This window comes from Delphinapterus leucas, chromosome 7 (genome assembly GCF_059928025.1).
Source record: "Delphinapterus leucas isolate spDelLeu-1000000601 "Yukka" chromosome 7, BTC_Dleu_Yukka2, whole genome shotgun sequence".
Lineage (NCBI taxonomy): Eukaryota > Metazoa > Chordata > Mammalia > Artiodactyla > Monodontidae > Delphinapterus > Delphinapterus leucas.
In genome coordinates, this window is record NC_143135.1 from 32,393,141 (window position 1) to 32,418,253 (window position 25,113).

Consider the following 25,113-nt stretch of genomic DNA (forward strand, 5'->3'; position numbering starts at 1 on the left):
GCCCCCAGTAGCCATTCTCTGGGATTGGGATGCCCCAGCATGTTGCCTCATATGAGACCAGAGCTTCTATACTGCTCTGAGATCTGCCTCGCTGGGTTCTCAGTTCCCAGCTCTGACTCATCATTTCTGGGGACCGGCTGACTGATGCTCTGAGTCCCACCCCAGGGTCCCAGGTCATAGCTCTGACCTGTTAGTGCCAGGGCTATGCTGCTGCCGGTCTGAGCCCCATCCTCTAGGTCCAACACAGATTTAATGGACCACCACCAGGGATATGTTACTGCTCTTCTGTGACTGCCCCCTGGGGTCAAAGTTGGGACTTTGTTCCATCATCCCAAGACTGTGCTGCTACTGTACCCTGACCCCAAGCCACTGCACACCCTATCACCCCAGGGTCCATGCTGCTGCTGTATCCTCCCTACCTACCCCCAATCTGAGTCACTGTGGAGAGTCCCAGAGACTCAGACTACAGTTCCCCAGAGATCTGCAGATACTTACACAATGGACACCAGTGCCATTGCTGCACAAGTGTACCTGTGCCTCAGGATCCTGGTACTGTTGTAGTTCCACATACATCTGATCCTAGGACTCTGGCTCCACTACTTCTCTGAGTGCCAGCACACCAGACCAGCCAATAAGAAGGATCCCCTTGGCTAGAACGTCTTCTCACAAGTGAAAAAGGAGACTAGGAGAATCTCAGCAGTCTTTGCCACTCAGGAAGTCAATAACCTTAGCCACCACCACCAACCACAGGACCTCGGCCGTCTTGAGCACAGTGGACCCCTATAGTCTGTGCTAACATTGACCTCAGCTGATGGAGCTGCATGGAGACTATTCTGCTGTGCTCTTTCAGGAATAAAAGGTACCCTCACAACCACATTTGGGGAAAGTCTTTCCTTACCAAAGTCAGGACATTTGTGACAACCTAAGTGAAATAAGCCAGACAGAGAAAGAAAATACTGTATGTTGTCACTTATATGTGGAATCTTCAAAAAAATAAAAGGCTGATTTTATAGGAACAAAGAATTGAATGGTGGCTGCAAGGAGCAGAGAGGAGGGAAATGATGTGATGGATGTCAAAGTGTACAAATTTGCATTTATAAGAAGAATAAGTTCTGAGGATCAAATGTATAGCATGGTGACTGTGGTTAATAACGGGGTATTTATCATTCAAAATTGCTGAGAGTAGATCTAAATCTTTCTCACTACACACACAAATAGTTAACTATGTGAGGTGAGGGATGTGTTCATTATTTTGATCTTGGTAATCATTCCACAATGTATTTGTACATCAAAACGTCATGCTGTACACTTTAAATATGTATGATTATATTTGTCAGTTATTCCTCATTCAAGTTAAAAAATCCAAACTCCAAAAATAATGTCTATCAGGTTTCAATAACATTAAAATTTTTCAATAATTTTAGTGAATTACTTTATAGTTACATACATTCAATAAAAAACTACACTTTGAGATAAAAATAAGAACACATTTTTCATCAGAGCATAAATTAGAATCATCATACACACACTTTTTTAACTTTTTATTTTATATTGGAGTATAGTTGATTAAAAATGGTGTGCTAGTTTCAGGTGTACAGCAAAGTGATACAGTTATACATATACGTGGATCTATTCTTTTTCAAGTTCTTTTCCCATTTAGGTTGTTACATAATATTGAGCAGCATTCCCTGTGCTATACAGTAGGTCCTTGTTGGTTATGCATTTTTAAATACAGCAGTGTGTACAGGTCAATCTCAAACTCCCTAACTATCTCTCCCCTGCCACCCTTGCCCCTGGTAATCATACGTTTGTTCTCTAAGTCTATGAGTCTATTTCTGTTTTGTAAATTAAGTTCATTTGTATCACTTTTTTTAGAGTCCACATATAAGTGATAACATACAATATTTGTCTTTCTCTATCTGACTTACTTCACTCAGTATGACAATCTCTAGGTCCATCCATGTTGCTGCAAATGGCATTATTTCATTCTTTTTAATGGCTGAGTAATATTCCATTGTATATATGTGCCACATCTTGTCTATCCACATATATTCATAAGGAAAAAATTCACTTTTGGCACACATATCATAAAACTACACTTTTAAATTTTTATGAAGAAATTATAACTAAAGGATACTTTTATGTTTAAAAAAATCAGAATATGTATAATATATAATCTATATTAACATACATATGTTAATCACAAAGCAGATTATGCCTAATACAAAAGGAACTAAACAGAAATACAAAATATTTCAAAATATTGAGTGTGCTCCAAGTGATGGGATTTTAAGTGTTTTTTTTTTTTTGGCCTTATACATTTAGACATGTTTTGAAATTGTTCTATACTGAAAAAATAATTCTTCTGAAATTAAAAAAATAAGTATATGTAAAAGTAAAATAGAGGAGCAAAATGGAGGGTAGGTATTTCAGAGAATATCAACTCCAAATTGAATCAAGGAAGATAAAAAGTAACTCAAGTCCTGGGCAAATAACAATCTGCAGGACCTCAATTCTTTCCTTAGTATACAGAATGTTTACTGCTGCTGGCAGCCTTCCCTAATCAAAAGCCAGCTCTCAAACATTAAGAAGGACACTGAATTTATCAGTATGTCTTGCAATTGTCAGCACATGCCATTACTTTTAAGATAAATTCACGTGCTTTAGCGGCAGGCATTGCTCCTTCAAAGATTATCTTCACTAAAAACCATCAAATCTATTCAAAACTGAATAGATTCTCAGGAAACTACTTTCAGGGAAATAAAATATTTTGCTACTTATCTCAGGATTCAGCAAGTTATTGCCAAAAATATTTGTGGACTCATTTTAATAGATGCATGGATGGATTCCTGTGGTCACAGACATTAGCTTCTACTCTCTACTGCCCTGACCTATCTATTTATGTATCCATGTACATACATACGTATGTATGTATGTATTCATTCATTTATTTAACATGTTTATACAATACCTAAAATGTGCACTGTTGATATAAAACTAAGCAAATGAGATGATATAAATGTAAGTTGTCATCAAGATGAGTGGATGAGTACATTATAGCAGAAATTTTTGGTTGCCTCTCCATTAACAATTAGATTTCTTTAGTTCTAAAAAGAAGCAACCTTTTACAGTAGAAGCTGAAAACACTAAAGTCTCACTTTTGCATAGGGTCATGCCCAAGTTTGGGGAGACTTCTCAAAAAATGTTCCTCCTTTACAAAAATTATGACAGTCAAGGACAAGCGTCTCCCCCCGCACCCTTTTCTTTGACTTTGTACACAGGTATATAGCTCTTTAGACACCATCACTATATAATGAGGAATCAAAGCTTAGAACAAGTCAGTTATGTGAGGATCATGATATGAAAAAGTCTGAAACACAAACAGACAAAAAAGTCTGGGTCCTTGTTGACATTGTTTAGCTACTTAATAAGTTAATTTAACTACTAAAATTGCCATGCTTCTACATCTCATGTTATTGGAGTTAATAAAAATTAAACAGTGTTTTGGGGAGAGAATATGGGAAGACATCCTAATTTGTGCAACTTTATGGTCTATTCATACACAATTCACTTGATTTCATATAAAAGTGCTCTTCTCAAAGTGGCCTAAAATAACAAGGCTTACAAATAATGTCTCATTTTTTCAAATAATACAGATATGCAACAAATCTTGATTTTGGTAATTTCTGAAAGTTGATAAATTACTAATCTATATTTAACAACTGTCATATTACAAAGAAGTAAATCATGGAAAATTATTGGATCTCATTCTTTTCTCCCAACTTTTCTTTCTATAACTCTTCAATTTGAGAAATGAAATTAAAAAAATTTAAAAAGCCTCATATGATCTTCTATCTTTACATAAATCTCCCAGCCTAATACCTAAAAGTTATCAGCTCTAGGGAGCTTGGAATTCTCTTATTATATTCCTGATCTTATTAAGTTAACCAAATCAGAGAACTAGACATTTCTTTGCAAATATGAACACACACACACACACACACACACACACACACACACTAGGTTTTTTTTTTTGCCAATTTCAATTATTTGTTATTGGTGACTGCAAAAAGCTAAGGCCAAGCTGAATGTAAAAGTTAAGATACCCTGAGCTTAAGAGTCTCAGTATGAAAGATGGAAGGTACACAGGCAAATATCTTGGATTTTATACTTTTATCTTATCTATTTATCACATGCAATGAGCAGTGCTGAGAGTCAGTAAGCATTAATGAGAATAAATTCAAAGTTTTCTTGGTGTGCTGGAGAATATCTTGTTATAGATGAGATTAAAGGAATGGCAGGAAGCATATTTATGAAAGACTAAATGGCAAAATGTACCCAGATTCATGACTTGCATGGAATAAGGATTTAATAGATATTGGTTTACATAACAGGAACACCTTCCCATGATTCTAAGCCAAAAATAAATGTGTCAGAGAAGAGTGAGAAGTCATTTCTTACTGTTTTAATCAGAAAAATTAAAGGATTTTCCAACCATTAGATAACACGAAGAATTTTCTGTACTTTAAACCTGATATTCATAGATTGGGATGATCATTGTAGTGAACACATTTTTGAAAAATAGATATTACGCACAAAGTAATTTGCACTTATTTATTAAACAAATTATTATTCCTACTACTAAGAGCCTAATACTCTATCACTCTACTGCATTCGGGAATGCAGATGGCACAATTAAAGGCACCTGCTTCTATCTCCTCTGTTCAACGGAGATAAAAGGAAATATCTCTATTAGTTTCTTCTTGCTACTATAACAAACTACCATGAACTAAGTGGCTTAAACAACAGCACAATTTATTCTCTTTTTGTTCTGAAAGTCAGAAGTTTGAAATGAATTTTATGGAGCAAAATCAAGGTGTTGAAAGGGCTGTTTTTTCTGGAGGCTATAGGGGAAAAATCCTTTACATTGTCTTTCCGCCCCCAGCTTCCGTGGTTACATAATCTTCTTTTTACTTAGGCAGTCCTGTCTTACTCCTATTAAAAACTTGTGCGATTATACTAGATAACTTGGGATAATCTTCCCATGTTAAGATCCTTAACAGAATCACCTCTGCAAATTCTCCTTTGCCATAAAATATAACATTCACAGGTTCCAGGGATTAGCAAGTGGATATATTTGGGAGGCCATTAGTCAGTCAACCATAACCATAGTCTGTGATAGATGTCTACCTATACATAGGCATTGATAGTCTTATCAAGTATCAATCACCAAAATCAATCAACCATGATTAAACATGAAGACTATAATAAGAAGATTTATATAGGCATCTCTGGAAGTCAAGAATGTAAGTCACCAGTGGACCTCATCTGTGGAAACTTGTTCAGTATATGCTCTCCTTAATGTAAATATTCTGAAAGACATGCCTCAATGTTGAATTAAAGTAATTGAAGCTTACAAAGGGACTTTAAACACTTTGGAATGAAGCCTGCCTTTGATTAAGAATGTACCTAGGAAACCATAACTGTATTTATCTCCACTAATTAAGTAGGCAATAAAATGAAAAAACCTTCAATTCAGTCAAATACAACTTTAATTCTTGTGAAAATCTGGAAATTAAATTTAAGCTAAATGATATTTTAGATAGTTTAGGTATTGAGCTAGCCAGTTGGAGGGGGTAGGGAGGAAGATGCTTACCTTAAATAATAAATCCTTCTTCCCATAACGAAGCTCCTTCAGCTGGGCTTGGATTTTTTTTGACTGTAAAAAAAAAAAAAAAAAAATGGATTAGTGACTTAATTTCATTTATATTTTCAAACTTGAAGATTAAAATTCTTTTAAACTGCATAAGAATGAATTTTGCAGCCAAAGTAAAAAGAGCTCAACTAGTTTGGAAATGGTTTAGTCATTTTGGGAAACTGTTTGGCAGCTTCTTATAAATTATACAGAAATTCTTTCTAGGTATCTGCCTAAGAGAAATTATAATATATACATAAATGTTTACAGTATATTTATTCATAATAGTCAAGAGCTGGAAATATCCCACATGTCCATTAACTGATGAATAGTAAACAAATTATGGTACATCCATGAAATGAAATACCAAAATACGGTTAGGCATTTCTTAAAATAAATTAAGTCTGAAACGTAACAATATAGATGTATTTCAAATGTATTAGAGTATGTGAAAGAATCCAGTCACAAAAAGCTATATTTTGTATAATACCATATATATGATATTCTAGAAAAGACAAAAGACTAGGGACATAAATCAGGTTGGTAGTTGACGTGGACTGGGGGTTGGTGGTAGAGATTATAAAATATCAAGTGGGAACTTTGTAGGTGATGAAAATATCCTCTATCCTGAATACTGATCAAACCCATTAAAGTATATATGATGAATTCTATGTAAATTACATCTCAATAAAATTCTATGTAAATTATATCTCAATAAAATTTAATTTAAAAAGTTGCTGGCCATAACAGTTACATGTAAAAAATGAAACTGAACATTCTCTAGCACCATATACAAAAGTAAACTCAAGATGGATTAAAGACATAAATGTAAGATTGGATACTATAAAACTCCTAGAGCAAAACATAGGCAGGACATAAATTATTGTAATAATTTTTGGATCCATCTCCTAAAGCAAAGGTAACAAAAGCAGAAAAAAACAAATGAGACCTAATTAAACTTAAAAGCTTTTGCACAGCAAAGGAAACCAACCACAAAATGATAAGACAACCTATTGAATGGGAGAAGATATTTGCGAATGATATGACTGATAAGGGGTTAATATCCAACATATACAAATAGCTCATACAACTCAACATCAAACAACAAAAACAACAACCTTGTTAAAAAATGGGCAGAAGACTAATGAGAACCTACTGTACAGCACAGGGAACTCTACTCAATGCTGTGTGGTGACCTAATGGGAAGGAAATCTAAAAAAGCAGGGGTATGTGTATAACTGATTCACTTTGCTGTAGAGCAGAAAATAACACAACATTGTAAAGCAACTATACTCCAATAAAAAGTTTTTAAATAAAGGGCAGAAGAACTGAATAGACCCTTTTCCTAAGAGGAAATGCAGATGGCCAACAGGTACGTGAAAAGATGCTCAACACTGCTAATCATCAAGGACATGCAAATCAAAACCAGAAAGAGATATCACCTCACACCTGTCTGAATGGCCATCATCAAAAAGTCTACAAATAACAAATGTTGGCAAGGATGTGGAGAAAAGAGAACCCTAGTATACTGTTGCTGGTATTTTAAGTTGGTGCAGCTACTATGGAAAACAATGTGGTGCTTACTCAAACAACTAAAAATAGAACTACCATATGACCCAGAAATCCCACTGTTGGGTATATATTTGAAGAAAATAAAAACACTAATTCAAAAAGATATATGCACTCCAATGTTCATAGCAGCATTACTTCAATAGCCAAGATATGGAAGCAACTTAAGTGTCCATCAGCAGATGAATGGATAAAAAGAATGTGGTGTAAATATATACAATGAAACATTATTCGGCCATAAAAAAGAATTAAATTTTGCCATTTGCAATATGGTGGATGGACCTAGAGGGTATTATGCTTAGTGAAATAAGTCAGACAGAGAAAGACAAATACTCTATGTTATCACATATGTGGAATCTAAAAACAAAACAAATCTAAATAAAAAACAGAAACAGACTCATAGATATAGAGAACAAACTAACAGTTACCAATGGGGAGGAGGAGGTAAGGAAGGGCAAGACAGGTGTATGGGATTAAGAGTTACCAAATACCATGCATAAAATAAATAAGCAAAAAGGATATATTGTACAGAACAGGCAAATATAGCCATTATTTTGTAATAATTTTAAATGAAGTATAATCTATAAAAATATTGAATCCCTAAGTTGCACACCTGAAACTAATATAATATTGGAAATCAACTATACCTCAATAAAAAACAAAAGAGGAGAGTAGGATAAATCAAGTACACCTTCAGTTTAGATGTAGGATTTAATACAGTATTAATTTCTTGGCTATTTTTTGAACTTAGCTTTAAAAACATGTATCCTGTAATAAAATGGTTGCCAGACTTCAATGTGCACAAGAATCACCTGGAGGGCTTCTTTTTTGGCTCAGCAGCCATGGCTCACCGGCCTAGCTGCTCTGCGGCATGTGGGATCTTCCCGGACCGGGGCACAAACCTGTGTCCCCTGCACTGGCAGGCGGACTCTCAACCACTGCGCCACCAGGGAAGCCCCTGAAAGGCTTCCTAAAACACAGAATAAGTCAGTGAAACTATTCTATACGATACTGTAAGGGTGGTTATATGTTATATGTTTGTAAAACTCTATAGAATGTAAACAACTAAGAATGAAACCTAAACTCAACTAGGGACTCTGGGTGATGATGATGTGTCAATGCAGTTTCATCGATTATAGCAGATTTACTGCTCTGGTGGAGGATGCTGCTAATGGGGGGCTGTGTGGAGGCAGGGAGTACCTGGGAGCTCTCCGAACTTTCAGCTCAATTTTTCTGTGAACCTAAAGCTTCTCTAAAAACAGAAAATCTATTTAAAAAACAAAAAATAGAGGAGGAGCTTCAAGATGGCGGAAGAGTAAGACACGGAGATCACCTTCTTCCCCACAAATACGTCAGAAATACATCTACATATGGAACTGATCCTATAAAACACCTACTGAACGCTGGCAGAAGACCTCAGACCTCCCAAAAGGCAAGAAACTCCCCACGTACCTGAGGAGGGCAAAACAAAAATGAAAAAACACAGACAAAAGAATAGGGACGGGACCTGCACCAGTGGGAGGGAGCTGTGAAGGAGGAAAGGTTTCCACACACTAGGAAGCCCCTTCGTGGGTGGAGACTGCGGGTGGCGGGGTGGGGGGGAAGCTTCGGAGCCACGGAGGAGAGCACAGCAACAGGGATGCGGGGGGCAAAAAGGAGAGATTCCCGCACAGAGGAGCGGTGCCGACCGGCACTCACCAGCCCGAGAGGCTTGTCTGCTCACCCACAGGGACACGCGGGGGCTGGGAGCTGAGGCTCGGGCTTCAGTCGGATCCCAGGGAGAGGACTGGGGTTGGTGGCGTGAACACAGCCTGAAGGGGTTAGTGCGCCACGGCTAGCCGGGAGTGTGCCCGAGAAAAGGTCTGGACCTGCCGAAGAGGCAAGAGACTTTTTCTTCCCTCTTTGTTTCCTGATGTGCGAGGAGAGGGGATTAAGACCGCTGCTTAAAGGAGCTCCAGAGACGGGCGTGAGCTGCGGCTACCAGCACGGACCCCAGAGATGGGTATGAGACGCTAAGGCTGCTGCTGCCGCCACCAAGAAGCCTGTGTGCGAGCACAGGTCACTATCCACACGTCCCCTCCCAGGAGCCTGTGCAGCCCGCCACTGCCAGGGTCACGTGATCCAGGGACAACGTCCCAGGAGAACGCACGGCGCGCCTCAGGCTGGTGCAACGTCATGCCAGCCTCTGCCGCCGCAGGCTCGCCACGCATCTGCACCCCTCCCTCTCCCCAGCCTGAGTGAGCCAGAGACCCCGAATCAGCTGCTCCTTTTTAACCCTGTCCTGTCTGAGCAAAGAACACACGCCCTCAGGCGACCTACATGCAGAGGCGGGTCCAAATCCAAAGCTGAACCCGGGGAGAAGAGAAAGGGAAATTTCTCCCAGCAGCCACAGGAGCAGCAGATTAAATCTCCACAATCAACTTGATGTAACCTGCATTTGTGGAATACCTGAATAGACAACAAATTATCCCAAATTGAGGAGGTGGACTTTGGGAGCAACTATATACATATATATATATATTTTTTTTTTTTTTCCCTTTTTCTCTTTTTGGGAGTGTGTATGTGTAGGCTTCTGTTTCTGATTTTGTCTGTATAACTTCACTTTTACCATTTTTCCTAGGGTTCTGTCTGTCTGGTTTTATTTTCGTAGCTTTATTTTTTTTCTTTTTTTTTTTTTTGCAGTACACAGGCTTTTGCGGAGCACAGGCTCCGGACGGGCAGGCTCAGCCGCCATGGCTCACAGGCCTAGCCACTCCACAGCATGTGGGATCATCCCGGACTGGGGCACAAACTTGTGTCCCCTGCATCAGCAGGCGGACTCCCAACCACTGTGCCACCAGGGAAGCCCCTTTCTTTTTTAGTATAGATTTTAGTACTTGTTATCATCGGTGGATTTGGTTTTTGGTTTGGTTGCTCTCTTCTTTCTTTCATTCTTTTTTTTTTATTACTTAAAAAACATTTTTTTAATAATTAGTTTTTATTTTAATAACTTTATTTTATTTTATCTTCTTCTTTCTTTCTTTTTTTTCTCCCTTTTATTTTGAGCCATGTGGATGACAGGCTCTTGGTGCTCCAGCCAGGCATAAGGGCTGTGCCTCGGAGGTGGGAGAGCTAAGTTCAGGACACTGGTCCACAAGAGACCTCCCAACTCCATATAATATCAAACAGCGAAAATTTCCCTGAGATCTCCAGCTCGATGCCAAGACCCAGCTCCAATCAATGACAAGCAAGCTACAGTGCTGGACACCCTATGCCAAACAACTAGCAAGACAGGAATACAACCCCATCCACTAGCAGAGAGGCTGCCTAAAATCATAATAAGGCCACAGACACCCCAAAACACACAACAAGACGTGGACCTGCCCACCAGAAAGACAAGATCCAGCCTCATCCACCAGAACACGGGCACTAGTCCCCTCCACCAGAAAGCCTACACAACCCACTGAACCAACCTTAGCCACTGGGGACAGACACCAAAAACAACAGGAACTACGAACCTGCACCCTGCGAAAAGGAGACCCCCAAAACAGTAAGTTAATTAAAATGAGAAGACAGAGAAATACACAGCAGATGAAGGAGCAAGGCAAAAACCCACGAGACCCAACAAATGAAGAGGAAATAGGCAGTCTACCCGAAAAAGAATTCAGAATAATGATAGTAAAGATGATCCAAAATCTTGGAAATAGAATTGAGAAAATACAAGAAAAGTTTAACAAGGATCTAGATGAACTAAAGAGCAAACAAACAATGATGAGCAGCACAATAAATGAAATTTAAAATTCTCTAGAAGGGATTAAAAGCAGAATAACTGAGGAAGAAGAACGGATGAGTGACCTTGAAGATAAAATAGTGGAAAAAACTATCACAGAGCAGAATAAAGAATAAAACAATGAAAAGAATTGAGGACAGTCTCAGAGACAACTTGGAAAACATTATACACATGAACATTCAAATTATAGGGGTCCCAGAAGAAGAAGAGAAAGAGAAAGGGACTGAGAAAATATTGAAAAGATTATAGTGGAAAACTTCCATAATATGGGAAAGGAAATAGTTAATCAAGTCCAGGAAGCACAGAGAGTCCCATACAGGATAAATCCAAGGAGAAATATGCCAAGACACATATTAATCAAACTGTCAAAAATTAAATACAAAGAAAACATATTAAAAGCAGCAAGGGAAAAACAACAAATAACAAACAAGGGAATCCCCATAAGGTTAACAGCTGATTTTTCAGCAGAAACTCTGCAAGGCAGAAGGGAGTGACAGAACATATTTAAAGGGATGAAGGAGAAAAATCTACAACCAAGATTACTCTAACCAGCAAAGATCTCATTCAGACTTGATGGAGAAATTAAAAACTTTACAGACAAGCAAAAGCTAAGAGAATTCAGCACCACCAAACCACCTTTACAACAAAAGCTAAAGGAACTTCTCTAGGCAGGAAACACAAGACAAGGAAAAGACCTACAATAACAAACCCAGAACAATTAAGAAAATGATAATAGGAACATACATATCGATAACTACATTAAATGTAAATGGATTAAATGCTCCAAACAAAAGACATAGACTGGCTGAATGGATACAAAAACAAGACCCATATATATGCTGTCTACAAGAGACCCACTTCAGACCTAAGGACACATATAGACTGAAAGTGAGGGGATGGAAAAAGATATTCCATGCAAATGGAAATCAAAAGAAAGCTGGAGTAGCAATTCTCATATCAGACAAAATAGGCTTTAAAATAAAGACTACTACAAGAGACAAAGAAGGACACTACATAATGATCAAGAGATCAATCCAAGAAGAAGATATAACAATTGTACATATTTATGCACCCAACATAGGAGCACCTCAATACATAAGGCAAATACTAACAGCCATAAAAGCATAAATCGACAGTAACACATTCACAGTAGGGGACTTTAACACCCCACTTTCACCAATGGACAGATCATCCAAAATAAAAATAAATAAGGAAAAACAAGCTTTAAATGATACATTAAACAAGATGGACTTAATTGATATTTGTAGGACATTCCATCCAAAAACAACAGAATACACATTTTTCTCAAGTGCTCATGCAACATTCTCCAGGATAGATCATATCTTGGGTCACAAATCAAGGCTTGGTAAATTTAAGAAAATTGAAATTGTATCAAGTATCTTTTCCGACCACAATGCTATGAGACTAGATATCAATTACAGGAAAAGATCTGTAAAAAATATAAACACATGGAGGCTGAATCATACGTTACTAAATAACCAAGAGATCAGTGAAGAAATCAAAGATGCAATCAAAAAATACTTAGAAACCAATGAAAATGAAAACACGACAACCCAAAACCTATGGGATGCAGCAAAAGCAGTTCTAAGAGGGAAGTTTATAGCAATACAATCCTACCTTAAGAAACAAGAAACATCTCAAATAAACAACCTAACCTTACACCTAAAGGAATTAGAGAAAGAGGAACAAGAAAACCCCAAAGTTAGCAGAAGGAAAGAAATCATAAAGATCAGATCAGAAATAAATGAAAAAGAAATGAAGGAAACAATAGCAAAGATGAATAAAACTAAAAGCTGGTTCTTTGAGAAGATAAACAAAATTGATAAACCATTAGCCAGACTCATCAAGAAAAAAAGGGAGAAAATTCAAATCAATGGAATTAGAAATGAAAAAGGAGAAGGAACAACTGATACTGCAGAAATAAAAAGGATCATGAGAGATTACTACAAGCAACTATATGCCAATAAAAAGGACAACCTGGAAGACTTGAACAAATTCTTTCAAATGCACAACCTTCCAAGACTGAACAAGGAAGTAATAGGAAATATGAACAGACAAATCACAGGAACTGAAATTGAAACTGTGATTAAAAATGTTCCAACAAACAAAAGCCCAGGACCAGATGGCTTCACAGTCGAATTCTATCAAACATTTAGAGAAGAGCTAACACCTATCCTTCTCAAACTCTTCCAAAATATAGCAGAGGGTGGAACACTCCCAAACTCATTCTAGGAGGCCACCATCACCCTGATACCAAAACCAGACAAAGATGCCACAAAGAAAGAAAACTACAGGCCAATATCACTGATGAACATAGATGCAAAAATCCTCAACAAAATCCTAACAAACAGAATCCAACAGCAGATTAAAAGGATCATACACCATGGTCAAGTGGGTTTTATTCCAGGAATGCAAGGATTCTTCAATATATGCAAATCAATCAATGTGACACACCATATTAAAAAATTGAAGTAGAAAAACCATATGATCATCTCAATAGATGCAGAGAAAGCTTTAACAGAATTCAACACCCATTTATGATAAAAACCCTCCAGAAAGTAGGCATAGAGGTTTCCTCAACATAATAAAGGCAATAAATGACAAACCCACAGCCAACATCATACTCAATGGTGAAAAACTGAAACCATTTCCAGTAAGATCAGGAACAAGAGAAGATTGCCCACTCTCACCACTATTATTCAACATACTTTTGGAATTTTATACCACAGCAGTCAGAGAAGAAAAAGAAATAAAAGGAATCCAAAGCAGAAAAGAAGAAGTAATGCTGTCACTGTTTGCAGATGACATGATACTATACATAGAGAATCCTAAAGATGCTACCGGAAAACTACTAGAGCTAATCAATGAAATTGGTAAAGTAGCAGAATACAAAATTAATGCACAGAAATCTCTGGCATTCTTATACACTAATGATGAAAAATCTCTAAGTGAGATTAAGAAAACACTCGCATTTACCATTGCAACAAAAAGAATAAAATATCTAGGAATAAACCTACCTAAGGAGACAAAAGACCTGTATGCAGAAAATTATAAGACACTGATGAAATAAATTAAAGATGATACAAATAGATAGAGAGATGTACCAATGTCTTGGATTGGAAGAATCAACATTGTGAAAATGACTATACTACCCAAAGCAATCTACAGGTTCAATGCAATCCCTATCAAACTACCACTGGCATTTTTCACAGAACTAGAACAAAAAATTTTGCAATTTGTATGGAAACACAAAAGACCCGTAATAGCCAAAGCAATCTTGAGAACAAAAAACGGAGCTGGAGGAATCAGGCTCCCTGACTTTAGAGTTTACTACAAAGCTACAGTAATCAAGACAGTAGGGTACTGGCATAAAACAGAAAGATAGATCAATGGAACAGGAGAGAAAGCCCAGAGATAAATGCAGGCCCATATGGTCATCTTATCTTTGATAAAGGAGGCAAGAATATGCAGTGGAGAAAAGACCGCCTCTTCAATAAATGGTGCTGGGAAAACTGGACAGCTAAGTGTGAAAGAATGAAATTAGAACACTCCCTAACACCATACACAAAAATAAACTAAAAATGGATTAGAGAGCTAAATGTAAGGCCAGACACTATCAAACTCTTAGAGGAAAACATAGGCAGAACACTCTATGACATAAATCACAGCAAGATCCTATTTGACCCACCTCCTATAGAAATGGAAATAAAAACAAAAATAAACAAATGGGACCTAATGAAACTTCAAAGCTTTTGCACCACAAAGGAAAGCACAAACCATAAACAAGATGAAAAGACAACCCTCAGAATGGGAGAAAATATTTGCAGATGAAGCAACTGACAAAGGTTTAATCTCCAAAATTTACAAGTGGCACAGGCAGCTCAATATCAAAATAGGAAACAACCCAAGCAAAAAATGGACAGAAGACCTAAATACACATTTCTCCAAAGAAGATATACAGACTGCCAACAAACACATGAAAGAATGCTCAAGATCATTAATCATTAGAGAAATGCAAATCAAAACTACAATGCAATATCACCTCACACCAGTCAGAATGGCCATGATCAAAAAATCTAGAGACTATAAATGCTGGAGAGCGTGTAGAGAAAAGGGAACCCTCTTGCACTGTTGGTGGGAATGTAGATTGACAAAGCCACTATGGAGAACAGTATGGAGGTTCCTTAAAAAACTACAAATAGAACTACCATAGGACCCAGCAATCCCACTACTGGGCATATACCCTGAGAAAACCAAAATTCAAAAAGAGTCATGTACCAAAATGTTCATTGTAGCTCTGTTTACAATAGCCAGGACATGGAAGCAATCTATGTGTCCATTGGCAGATGAATGGATAAAGAAGAGGTGGCACATATATATGATGGAATATTACTCAGCCATAAAAAGAAACGAAATTGAGTTATTTGTGGTGAGGTGGATAGACCTAGAGTGTGTCATACAGAGTGAAGTAAGTCAGAAAGAGAAAAACAAATACCGTGTGCTAACACATATATAGAGAATCTAAAAAAAAAAAAAAAAAAAAAAGTCATGAAGAACCTAGGGGCAGGACAGCAATAAAGACGCAGACATAGAGAATGGACTTGAGGACACGGGGAGGGGGAAGGGTAAGCTGGGACTGAGTGAGAGAGTGGCATGGACATATATACACTACCAAATGTAAAATAGATAGCTAGTGGGAAGCAGCCGCATAGCACAGGGAGACCAGCTCGGTGCTTTGTGACCACCTAGAGGGGTGGGATAGGGAGGGTAGGAGGGAGGGAGATGCAAGAGGGAAGAAGTATGGGGACATATGTATGTGTATAACTGATTCACTTTGTTATAAAGCAAAAACTAACACACCATTGTAAAGCAGTTATACTCCAATAAAGATGTTAAATAAATAAATAAATAAAGTAGCTGGCCATAGTACCTAATAAACTACAGGATCCTCATGGGATTATTATATCCTAGTAAACTGTACTGGTACAAAACTCCTCTTTGATATGTAAAGCCCTCTCATATGTTTAAAATATTGTACTTTTCCAAGACTACATGGAACGTTTATGAGTCTTCCAGTGAATAAACTGCAACTGTGATTCAGTTTCTTATTACATTCAAAATGTTTCCAACTATGCAAGGTAGTGGATTTTGCAAAGTGGGGGACTGTGTTATGATGGTATTATAATTACTAAATCATCATCTAATGCTGGAACCATCATCAATTAGAGTATACTCTTGTAAGTGTTGTAAATGATACACCCCTGAGAGGTTCAAACATTAGAAACACAGTTTTTCACAGATATTTCTGTCAGGAGCCAACTACATTGGCCTATTAAATCAAGAAGTTGAAATAAATAAATAAGGAAATAGAGCAAATGAATAAATTATAATGAACATATTTCAATTTATTTTAACGTTATACATTACTGATCTACGAAAAGTCTAGGAATTCATAAATAAGAATGCAGAAATAATATGTCCTCTGAGGAATTGAGATGAGAAATATGAATCTTTTTGAATTAAGGGTCTAAAAAATATAGGTAGCCCCAGGTTGTTGTTGCTGTTTGTTTTTTCATTCTTCTGTTTGTTTATAAACACCACAGACACCTTCTCCTAGGAGACACCTCTTTTTCCTGTACATGGGTGCTGTGGGGACCTGGGAACATGTCAACCATCTCAGAATACAGCTTCTATCCAGGTGGTTTCAAAACTCATATCCACTTGCTTACGCTCTTACAAGTAACATTCAGAAACTGCATGCTACATACGCAATATTTCTAGAAACCTAGCAAATATCAACAATATAAAGAGTTTATTTATATCCAAATAGAAAAATACAATGAAAAAACAACACTGCACAGGTTCATATCTATATGCCATTCAGTTTGATTATTCATTTATGGGGCATCAACATTTAGTTTCCATGTATTAAAAAGTTCTATTCATTTCATGTATAATATTATTGTAAAGACATTATAAATGGATTATTATATTGCATGTTGACTCTAACTCCAGCACTCATAATAATGACTTTTTTTTTTCTTTTTTTTTGCGGTACGTGGGCCTCTCACTGCTGTGGCCTCTCCTGTTGCGGAGCACAGGCTCCGGACGCGCAGGCTCAGCGGCCATGGCTCACGGTCCCAGCCGCTCCGCGGCGTGTGGGATCTTCCCGGACCGGGACACGAACCCATGTCCCCTACATCAGCAGGCGGACTCCCAACCACTGCGCCACCAGGGAAGCCCAATAATGACTTTTATATGTCCACCAAGCAAGTATCGTCACCTTCTTTAACAGAAACAAACAAACAAATTCTGGATGAGCACATGGCCACCAACCTAAATGGCCTTTTCCTGCCTCCCTACAACTTAGCTAGGCATGTGACCTAGTTCTGGCAAATAGAATACAATGACATAGCTGCCATTACTTCCTAGATAAACTCCTAAAGAGCAATGCCTGTGAGTCACTGGGTAATCTTCCCTGTTCCTCCTGCTGGAAGGTGGTAATAACAGGAAAAGGCTGTTTTGTTTTGTTTTGTTTTGCGGTACGCGGGCCTCTCACTGTTGTGGCCTCTCCCGTTGCGGAGCACAGGCTCCGGACGCGCAGGCTCAGCGGCCATGGCTCACGGGCCTAGCCGCTCTGCGGCATGCGGGATCTTCCCCGACCGGGGCACGAACACGTGTCCCCTGCGTCGGCAGGCAGACTCTCAACTACTACGCCACCAGGGAAGCCCAGGAAAAGGCTTTTTGAATGAGAGGCGGCTCCATATTTAGGAGATGGTAGAAGTCGTTCACCAGCACTGTACCTTGCTTCTAGTCTGCTATGTTCTTGTTCTCACTAAACCTCTTTCTTTTCCCCTTCCTTCACAGGCATCAGGTCTTCATTGAGGTTTGAAGGCTAACACGCCTGTTCCTTATCATTCACAGGCTTTTCCACTAAAAAAAATTTGCACGACTAATCTTTTCTTTGTGTATGCTTCTTTGAGGCTCCAGCTAATACATTGAATGCTGTCTCCTCTCCTTGAGGTATAAAGAATCACTTACTATGGCACTATTTCTACTATGTCTTTACTATTACTAAGAATTGCTGACTATGAGCTATATTTCTACAACATTAACTAAAGTACAGATTGATTTGGAAGATCAAGAGGACAAAAAATTGATTTTAATTAAACCTGGACTAAACAGAATGACTTTTTTCCCCCCTAAGAAATGTATGAGATATTCTTGTCCAGCAAATAGAACCAATGACTCTCTTTCTTTCTTAAGTTTTATGGTCAGTCCTAGATCCTCATTTTGACACTTGATTGTCACTGCAAAACTGTGTAGACATCACATAGAAGGTACCAAAAGTGAAAATTTCATGGCCTTCCAGGTGTTTGCTAGTGAGGAAATCCTGATAATCCAGTTAAGGAAGGAATTCAGAATATCATTTAGGAAAGTGACACTTAACTGGCTTAAAATTTTTCTTTTTTGTTTTGGAGATGAACTGTTAAAACATCCAAAAATACCTAGAAGTTTAAAATGTGTTTTTATTTTCTTATTCCAATGTTTGCATTTATGTTTTAGGGGAAAACCGTCACCAGATGTCTGGGTTTAACAAAAAAAATTGGCACTAATATTGTTTCTATTCAGTTGAAACTATAAGAAGTGAAAACTTACCTCTTCTGCATGTATTCCACATAGCTTGTTTCCTGACAAGAGTTTGTGTTTCAAGCTTTTATTCTGAAGAAAGAAACATAGTTTTATTGCTAAGAAGTTATAAAATATTAAAAATTTCCTTAAATATGTCAGCAGCATTTCTCTATGTCTTGCTCACAGATAAGTCCTTCATGATATGAGATGTAGTGGATTTGCAATAAATTGAGTTGAATCTGTAATGTAAAAGAATGTTTCCTTTATTTAATAAAAAATCTGACATATTAGCATTAACACATTTATTAGAAAATATGGAACTTTCTTACATTTCTTACATTTAACTCTGTTTTATTATATTCATGTATGTTGTCTTATAAAATAATTTTAGTTTCAAATGTGTAATTGGTACTAGTTTCTTAAAGCACCCCTCTAAACAGCATTTATTTCTACCATCATCTGGATGCTGGTCACCTTGGAATCTAGTCTAATATAGTCACAGACACTCTAGGGTCTGAATTTCCTTTAAATGTTATGGGTTTAGAGTCCACTTATATTCCTGACACCTGTGCATTGCACTCAAAGTGCTTCTTGATGCTCAGAAACCATTTCTTCTTCCAGGCCTCAAAAGTGTACTCTTATTTGCTGGACTTGACGTAGAAACATTCTCTCATAGAAAGAATGTTACTTTAGAAATGGAAGCAAAGTGTTAGCCATCTGAATCTAAACCCTTACAGTGAGTCAATTACATATCCCTCATTACACTCAGGCTTTTCTTTGTCCCATAACTGAGTACCTACTCTTCTTTTAGACAGGCAGGCTAAAGGAGAGCAGAAAACTTTGTAAAACCCACAGGATTTAGACTTTGTACTGTCTCTACAGGAGCAAACAATGTAATGGAAAGTACATCTCATATATAATGGCTCTAAAGAGAGTCAATCTGATGAGCATCATAAGCAAATTGAATTAAATTTATGCAGCGTGAATGAATAACTGAATGAATGAATACATCAAATTTAAGACTTCTTCATCAGTACCTTTTTTTTTTTTTTTTTTTAGGTTCCGTATACATGCGTTAGCATACGGTATTTGTTTATCTCTTTCTGATTTACTGCACTGTTACTGATGAACCTAGTGGCAGGACAGGAGTAAAGACATAGACATAGATAATGGACTTGAGGACACGGAGGGGAGGGAGAAGCTGGGGCGAAGTGAGAGTAGCATCGACATATATACACTACCAAATGTAAAATAGCTAATGGGAAGCAGCAGCATAGCACAGGGAGATCAGCTCGGTGCTTTGCAACGACTTAGAGGGGTGGGATAGGGAGGGTGGGAGGGAGGCTCAAGAGGGAGGGGTTATGGGGACATATGTATGCATATGGCTGATTCACTTTGTTGTGTGCCAGAGGCTAGCATAGTATTGTGAAGCAGTTATACTTCAATAAAGATATATTAAAAATAAATAAAATGTACAAAAAGCAAAGACTTCTTCACACACAATTCTCACCTGATTATGAACACCATTTCCTATTTTATCTTCCTGTCATGCAGACAGTGGGTACAGCTGCCTCAGTTTGAAAGAATCCTTTGTCTAACTTTTCCTCCTTAGCTAAGAGTTGAAATTGTAAAAAACTTGCTTAGAATTTTAATACCTTGAAATGTTTTACACAAATGAGGAGTTATCTTGATTCACTTAGTAATGTTTTTTTTTTTGCAAATATTTGTACTCATTATACAACAAAACACAAGATTAACATTTTTAAAGAGTATTTAATGTACAGTATTCCTGTATTTAAAAGCTCATAAACTATAATAAAGAGATACATATTGATGTTCTAACTCTGCAGTGTTGCTCAGTCTGTAGGTTAAAAAAAATACCCTAAGTTTCCTTCTGTACATGTCTATTTATGATATTTTTGACATTTGTATTCTTAATATTTTTTCTATTAAAATTGTCTATTTTTCTTTTTTGATTTATTGTTTTTGTACATAAGGGATATATCTTTACTATCTCTAGAGATCTGTTATTCACTTTGATTTTCATCATTTTTATGGCTATAGTTTTTTAGTGGAAAGATGGGTGAAATTCAAATAAGGTCTATAGTTTGTTTACTAATATTGTGTTAATGTTAATTTTCTGGCTCAATAATTGTAGTATCACTGTATGATGTTACATTAGAGGTTTGGGGTAAAGGTACATGAGAACATTCTGTATTAATTTGCTACTCCAATGTTTGTAATGTCTTTTTGGATCTGACAGTTAAAGCACACGCAAAAAAACTAGCAAGTGGGACTGCATCAAACTAAATAACTTCTGCATAGCAAAATAAACCATCAACAAGTAAAAAGAAAACTTACGAAATGGTAAAAAAAAAAAAAGTTGCAAACCATATATCTGATGATAAGGGGTTAATATCTAAAACACGTAAAGAACTCATATAACTCAATAGCAAAAAAAAAAAAATAACCTAATTAAAAAATGGACAAAGGATCTGAATAGACATTTCTCCAAAGAAGATATAGAAAAGGTCAACAGGTACATGAAAAAATCCTCAACATCACTAGTCATTAGGGAAAAGCAGACTGAAATGATAAAATATCACTTCATGCCTGTTAGAATGGCCATCATCAAAAAGACAAGAGATAAATGCTGGCATGAATGCAGAGAAAAGGGAATCTTTGTGCACTTCTGGTGGAATTGTAAATTGCTACAGCCACTATGAAAACAGTACGGAGGACACTCAAAAAATTAAAAATAGAACTACCATAAGATCCAGCAATTCCACTTCTTGGAATATAACCAAAGAAAAAGAAAACATTAACTTGAAAAGATATCTGTACACCCCCCCGCCCCACCCCGTGTTCATAGCAGCAATATTTACAGTAGCCAAGACATGGAAACAACCTAAGTGTCCACTGATGGATGAATGAAGAGAGACGCTGTGATATATATGTATGTAAAACAGCCATTAAAATGAGGAAATACTACCATTAGTGACAACATGGATGAAATCTGAAGGAAGATAAGTCAGATAGAGAAACTAAATAAAAAGTACCAAACAGACTTATGATTACCAAGGTGAAGGGTACAAGAAGGGGTAATTGGAGGAAGGTGGTCAAGAGGTACAAATTTCCAGTTATAAGATAAATATGTTCTAGGGACGTAATGTCCAACATGATAACTATAGCTAACACCGATGTATGATATATAGAAAAATTGTTAAGAGAGAAAATCCTAAGAGCTCTGATCACAAGGAAAATATTTTTCCTTCTTTCTTTCTTTGCTTTTTACTGTATCTATATGAGAAGATGGATGGGCTAAACCTACCATGGTCATCATTTCACAATATATGTAAATCAAGCCATCATGATATACGCCTTAAATTATACAGTGATGTATGTCAATTATTTCTCAATAAAACTGGGAGCAGTTATCTCAAAATAGAAAGTTAAAATAGCTAAAAAATAAAATTAAGATAAATAAATAAAATTGTGACAAGATTAGTGAAGTACATCTAATATGAGGCCTTATGTGTTAACACAATCCATCCATACATGAGTAAATTTATTAGAAATGATAATAAAGTTAATAACATCTCAGAATTGGTGTATGTAATCTATACTACTTAAAATTTGTATCTTCATTTAAAGTTTTTTATTCCTTTTTTTCTTTTTCCTTCTTTCTTCCTTCCTTTCTTATTTTTCTTTCTTTTCCTTTTGTTCATTCTGTTCAATGCTGAAGTGATAGATAAAGCAGTGAATATTTCTCTTCAAATATGTGTGATGATAGACTTGGACAATGCAACTGGATTAGCACAAGGAAGATTGTCCTACATGGATATCCTGTGGCCACAACAAAAATGAGCAGTGATTATGTTGTGTGTCCACAGTCTGCTGTGGCAGTTGATAATTCTGGGCAACTGTGTAAACAATGTTTCCATTAAGATAAATGTCATTTCCAGAGCTTAAGAATTAGACTATTTCACTATTTTGAAATAAATCCAGAAATGAGGATAATTAACTATAATCACCCATAATGGGGCCAATTGTGGGATACAAGGAAGACTTATCAAGGCCCTTATTGAGATAGTTCTTAGCTGGCATGTTTTTCAGAAACATGGATGGCACAGAACATTGGAGAGGGAATGCTGATTCTCAGACAATTCACTGATTTAACCTTTCTACTCAATGTTAGTGATCATATTCTTCTTTAATCCCAGAAAGAATTGACTTGTTATCATTTAGGCATTAAGATCATAGTCTTGGGCTTCCCTGGTGGCGCAGTTGTTGGGAGTCCGCCTGCCGATGCGGGGGACGCGAGTTCGTGCCCTGGTCCGGGAAGATCCCACATGCCGCGGAGCGGCTGGGCCCGTGAGCCATGGCCGCTGAGCCTGCGCGTCCGGAGCCTGTGCTCCGCAACGGGAGAGGCCACAGCAGTGAGAGGCCCACGTACCACAAAAAAAAAAAAGGACATAGTTTTTACAGTTTAATCAGACTTGTATCATTTTATCTACCCTCTAAACAATGGATCTCATCCCTATCAAACTTAATGGTGCTTTTACAAGGTCTAAAATAACAATGTACACATGTAATTATGCCCAAAATGCTAGGATCCAATAATGATTATGCCTCGCTTGAGGGGACATAAGAAAAAGTAGATTAAAAGAATTATAAAATGTTTAGATGTCTGTTTTTCTTGCCTGTCATACTTCTACTATCTCTTCTTCTAATAACTGTACCTTGCTTTTTCTTGTGAAAAATATTTTTCCATGCTAATTCCACGTAGCTTGTGTGACACTAACTTTACCCACTCTATCAAGGCAAAGGATGAAACTCAAGCTCAGCCAATCAGAGGCTTGATCCAGAGTTGGTAAAGTTAACATAAAAGTTGCTGGTGAGACTCAAATATAAAACTCTCATTTTCAAGAATTATTGAGGAAAATGTGCCGAGGGTCATCACTATGTCAGAACTCACCTGAGACTGAATATAACATAGAAAAAGAACACACGAGTATAGAGAAATACTGAATTCTACTGATGTTCTTGGTCCTTCTCCCCTGTTTTACACTTGCCTGAAGCTAGTGTGTATACTCCTGGATTTTTCAGCTACATGCTTCTAGCACCAGCTGCTCTGTTCTCTTGACACCATACTTAAATCTTTTTTTCCACCTATCCCTACATAATCGTTAATTCTGTCACTGCCCTAAGATTCAGAGTAGCCACTCCCTCCAACAAAAAAAAACAAACATCCAAGCTTATATCTAATGCTCATGCTTATCAGGATGTGGGCAGAGAATATATCCACCTATTTTGGCTTCTCTAAATAAAAGGCAGACTCTGCTTACTACCCACTAAAGGAATGTCTCCCAGTTGGATTCTGTACAAATTTGGGGTGGCTTAAAACAAATGTCTCTACAGCCTTCTTAGGAACCCAGCTTCTTGGGAATCTACCTAAAATGCCATTTAATATCTCCCCTTAACTATATGATAAAACTCAAACTCAAATCTGATAGTAACAAAATATTTTTAATGGTTAGATCTGCTAATCTAGCTTTGATTTTTGCCTGGGAACTTAAAACATCACATTTTCAGTATAGCTTACTTGGTAGCTCAAACCCAACAGACATTCTGGGTTACAAAACAGAAAGAGATATAAATCTCTATAATCTTGCAATATGTAAATGTAAAAATTCCAAAATTACTAGGAGTTTCCATTTTACATTGTTCTTTCAAATGAAATTAGGTATTAATCAGGATTTTTGCTTGCAAATAATAGAAACCAATAATGGCTAGCTAAGTCAAGCAAAGCATGAATTTATTGTGAAGATTTCATGTAGGATAAAGAGAACACTTGGGGAATAAGGTTCAGAAAATAGGCAAGAACCAAGTAGGAGGAGGTATCCATAATTATAAGACAGGAATAGAGTTACTGTGACAGTTGAATGAGAGGCTGTAAATCAGTGTACTTAATTACAAGGTGGGTTGATGAGGTCTCAATGAATTTTCATGGTAAAAGTCAAAATCTGGGGACACTTAGGATTGTCAAATATAATAAATAATGTAAATGTGCTTGTCACATTATTTTCTGGACTTAAATAAAATATATGACTGCTGCCATGCAGCTGAAAACATGTGTTAATGTCTCCAAAGTGCAACTAAGTATAAACCAAAAGTAAAAACACCTGCAAGTGGTATTCAAAATAAAACCAGAGATTTCTGCGTCTCACTGCAGGAAGCATCTCCTATTTTAAAACTTCCTAAAACTGTGCATAAACCACTATATATGAATGCTTCAGAGCCACATTTGTTTCAATTTAAATGTGTTTTTAAAATGCCTGAAAAATGGACATGTCCTTTCAAATATGGTTGCAACTGGAAAACTTATAACCCATATAAAGAAAAGCAATAGAGTTTAGGGGTAAGA

General features: G+C 37.1%; 1 protein-coding gene across 1 annotated transcript in view; it reads right to left on the minus strand.

Moving 5' to 3' along the window:
* Positions 1-25,113, minus strand: part of LUZP2 (leucine zipper protein 2) — a 231,297-nt gene that overhangs the window by 101,138 nt on the left and 105,046 nt on the right. Inside the window, exons 6-7 of the mRNA XM_089915855.1 lie at positions 18,714-18,776; positions 5,657-5,719 (exon numbers count right to left, since the gene is read on the minus strand). Coding sequence (XP_089771981.1) covers positions 5,657-5,719; positions 18,714-18,776 — 126 coding nt within the window. The remainder of the gene's footprint in view (positions 1-5,656; positions 5,720-18,713; positions 18,777-25,113) is intronic.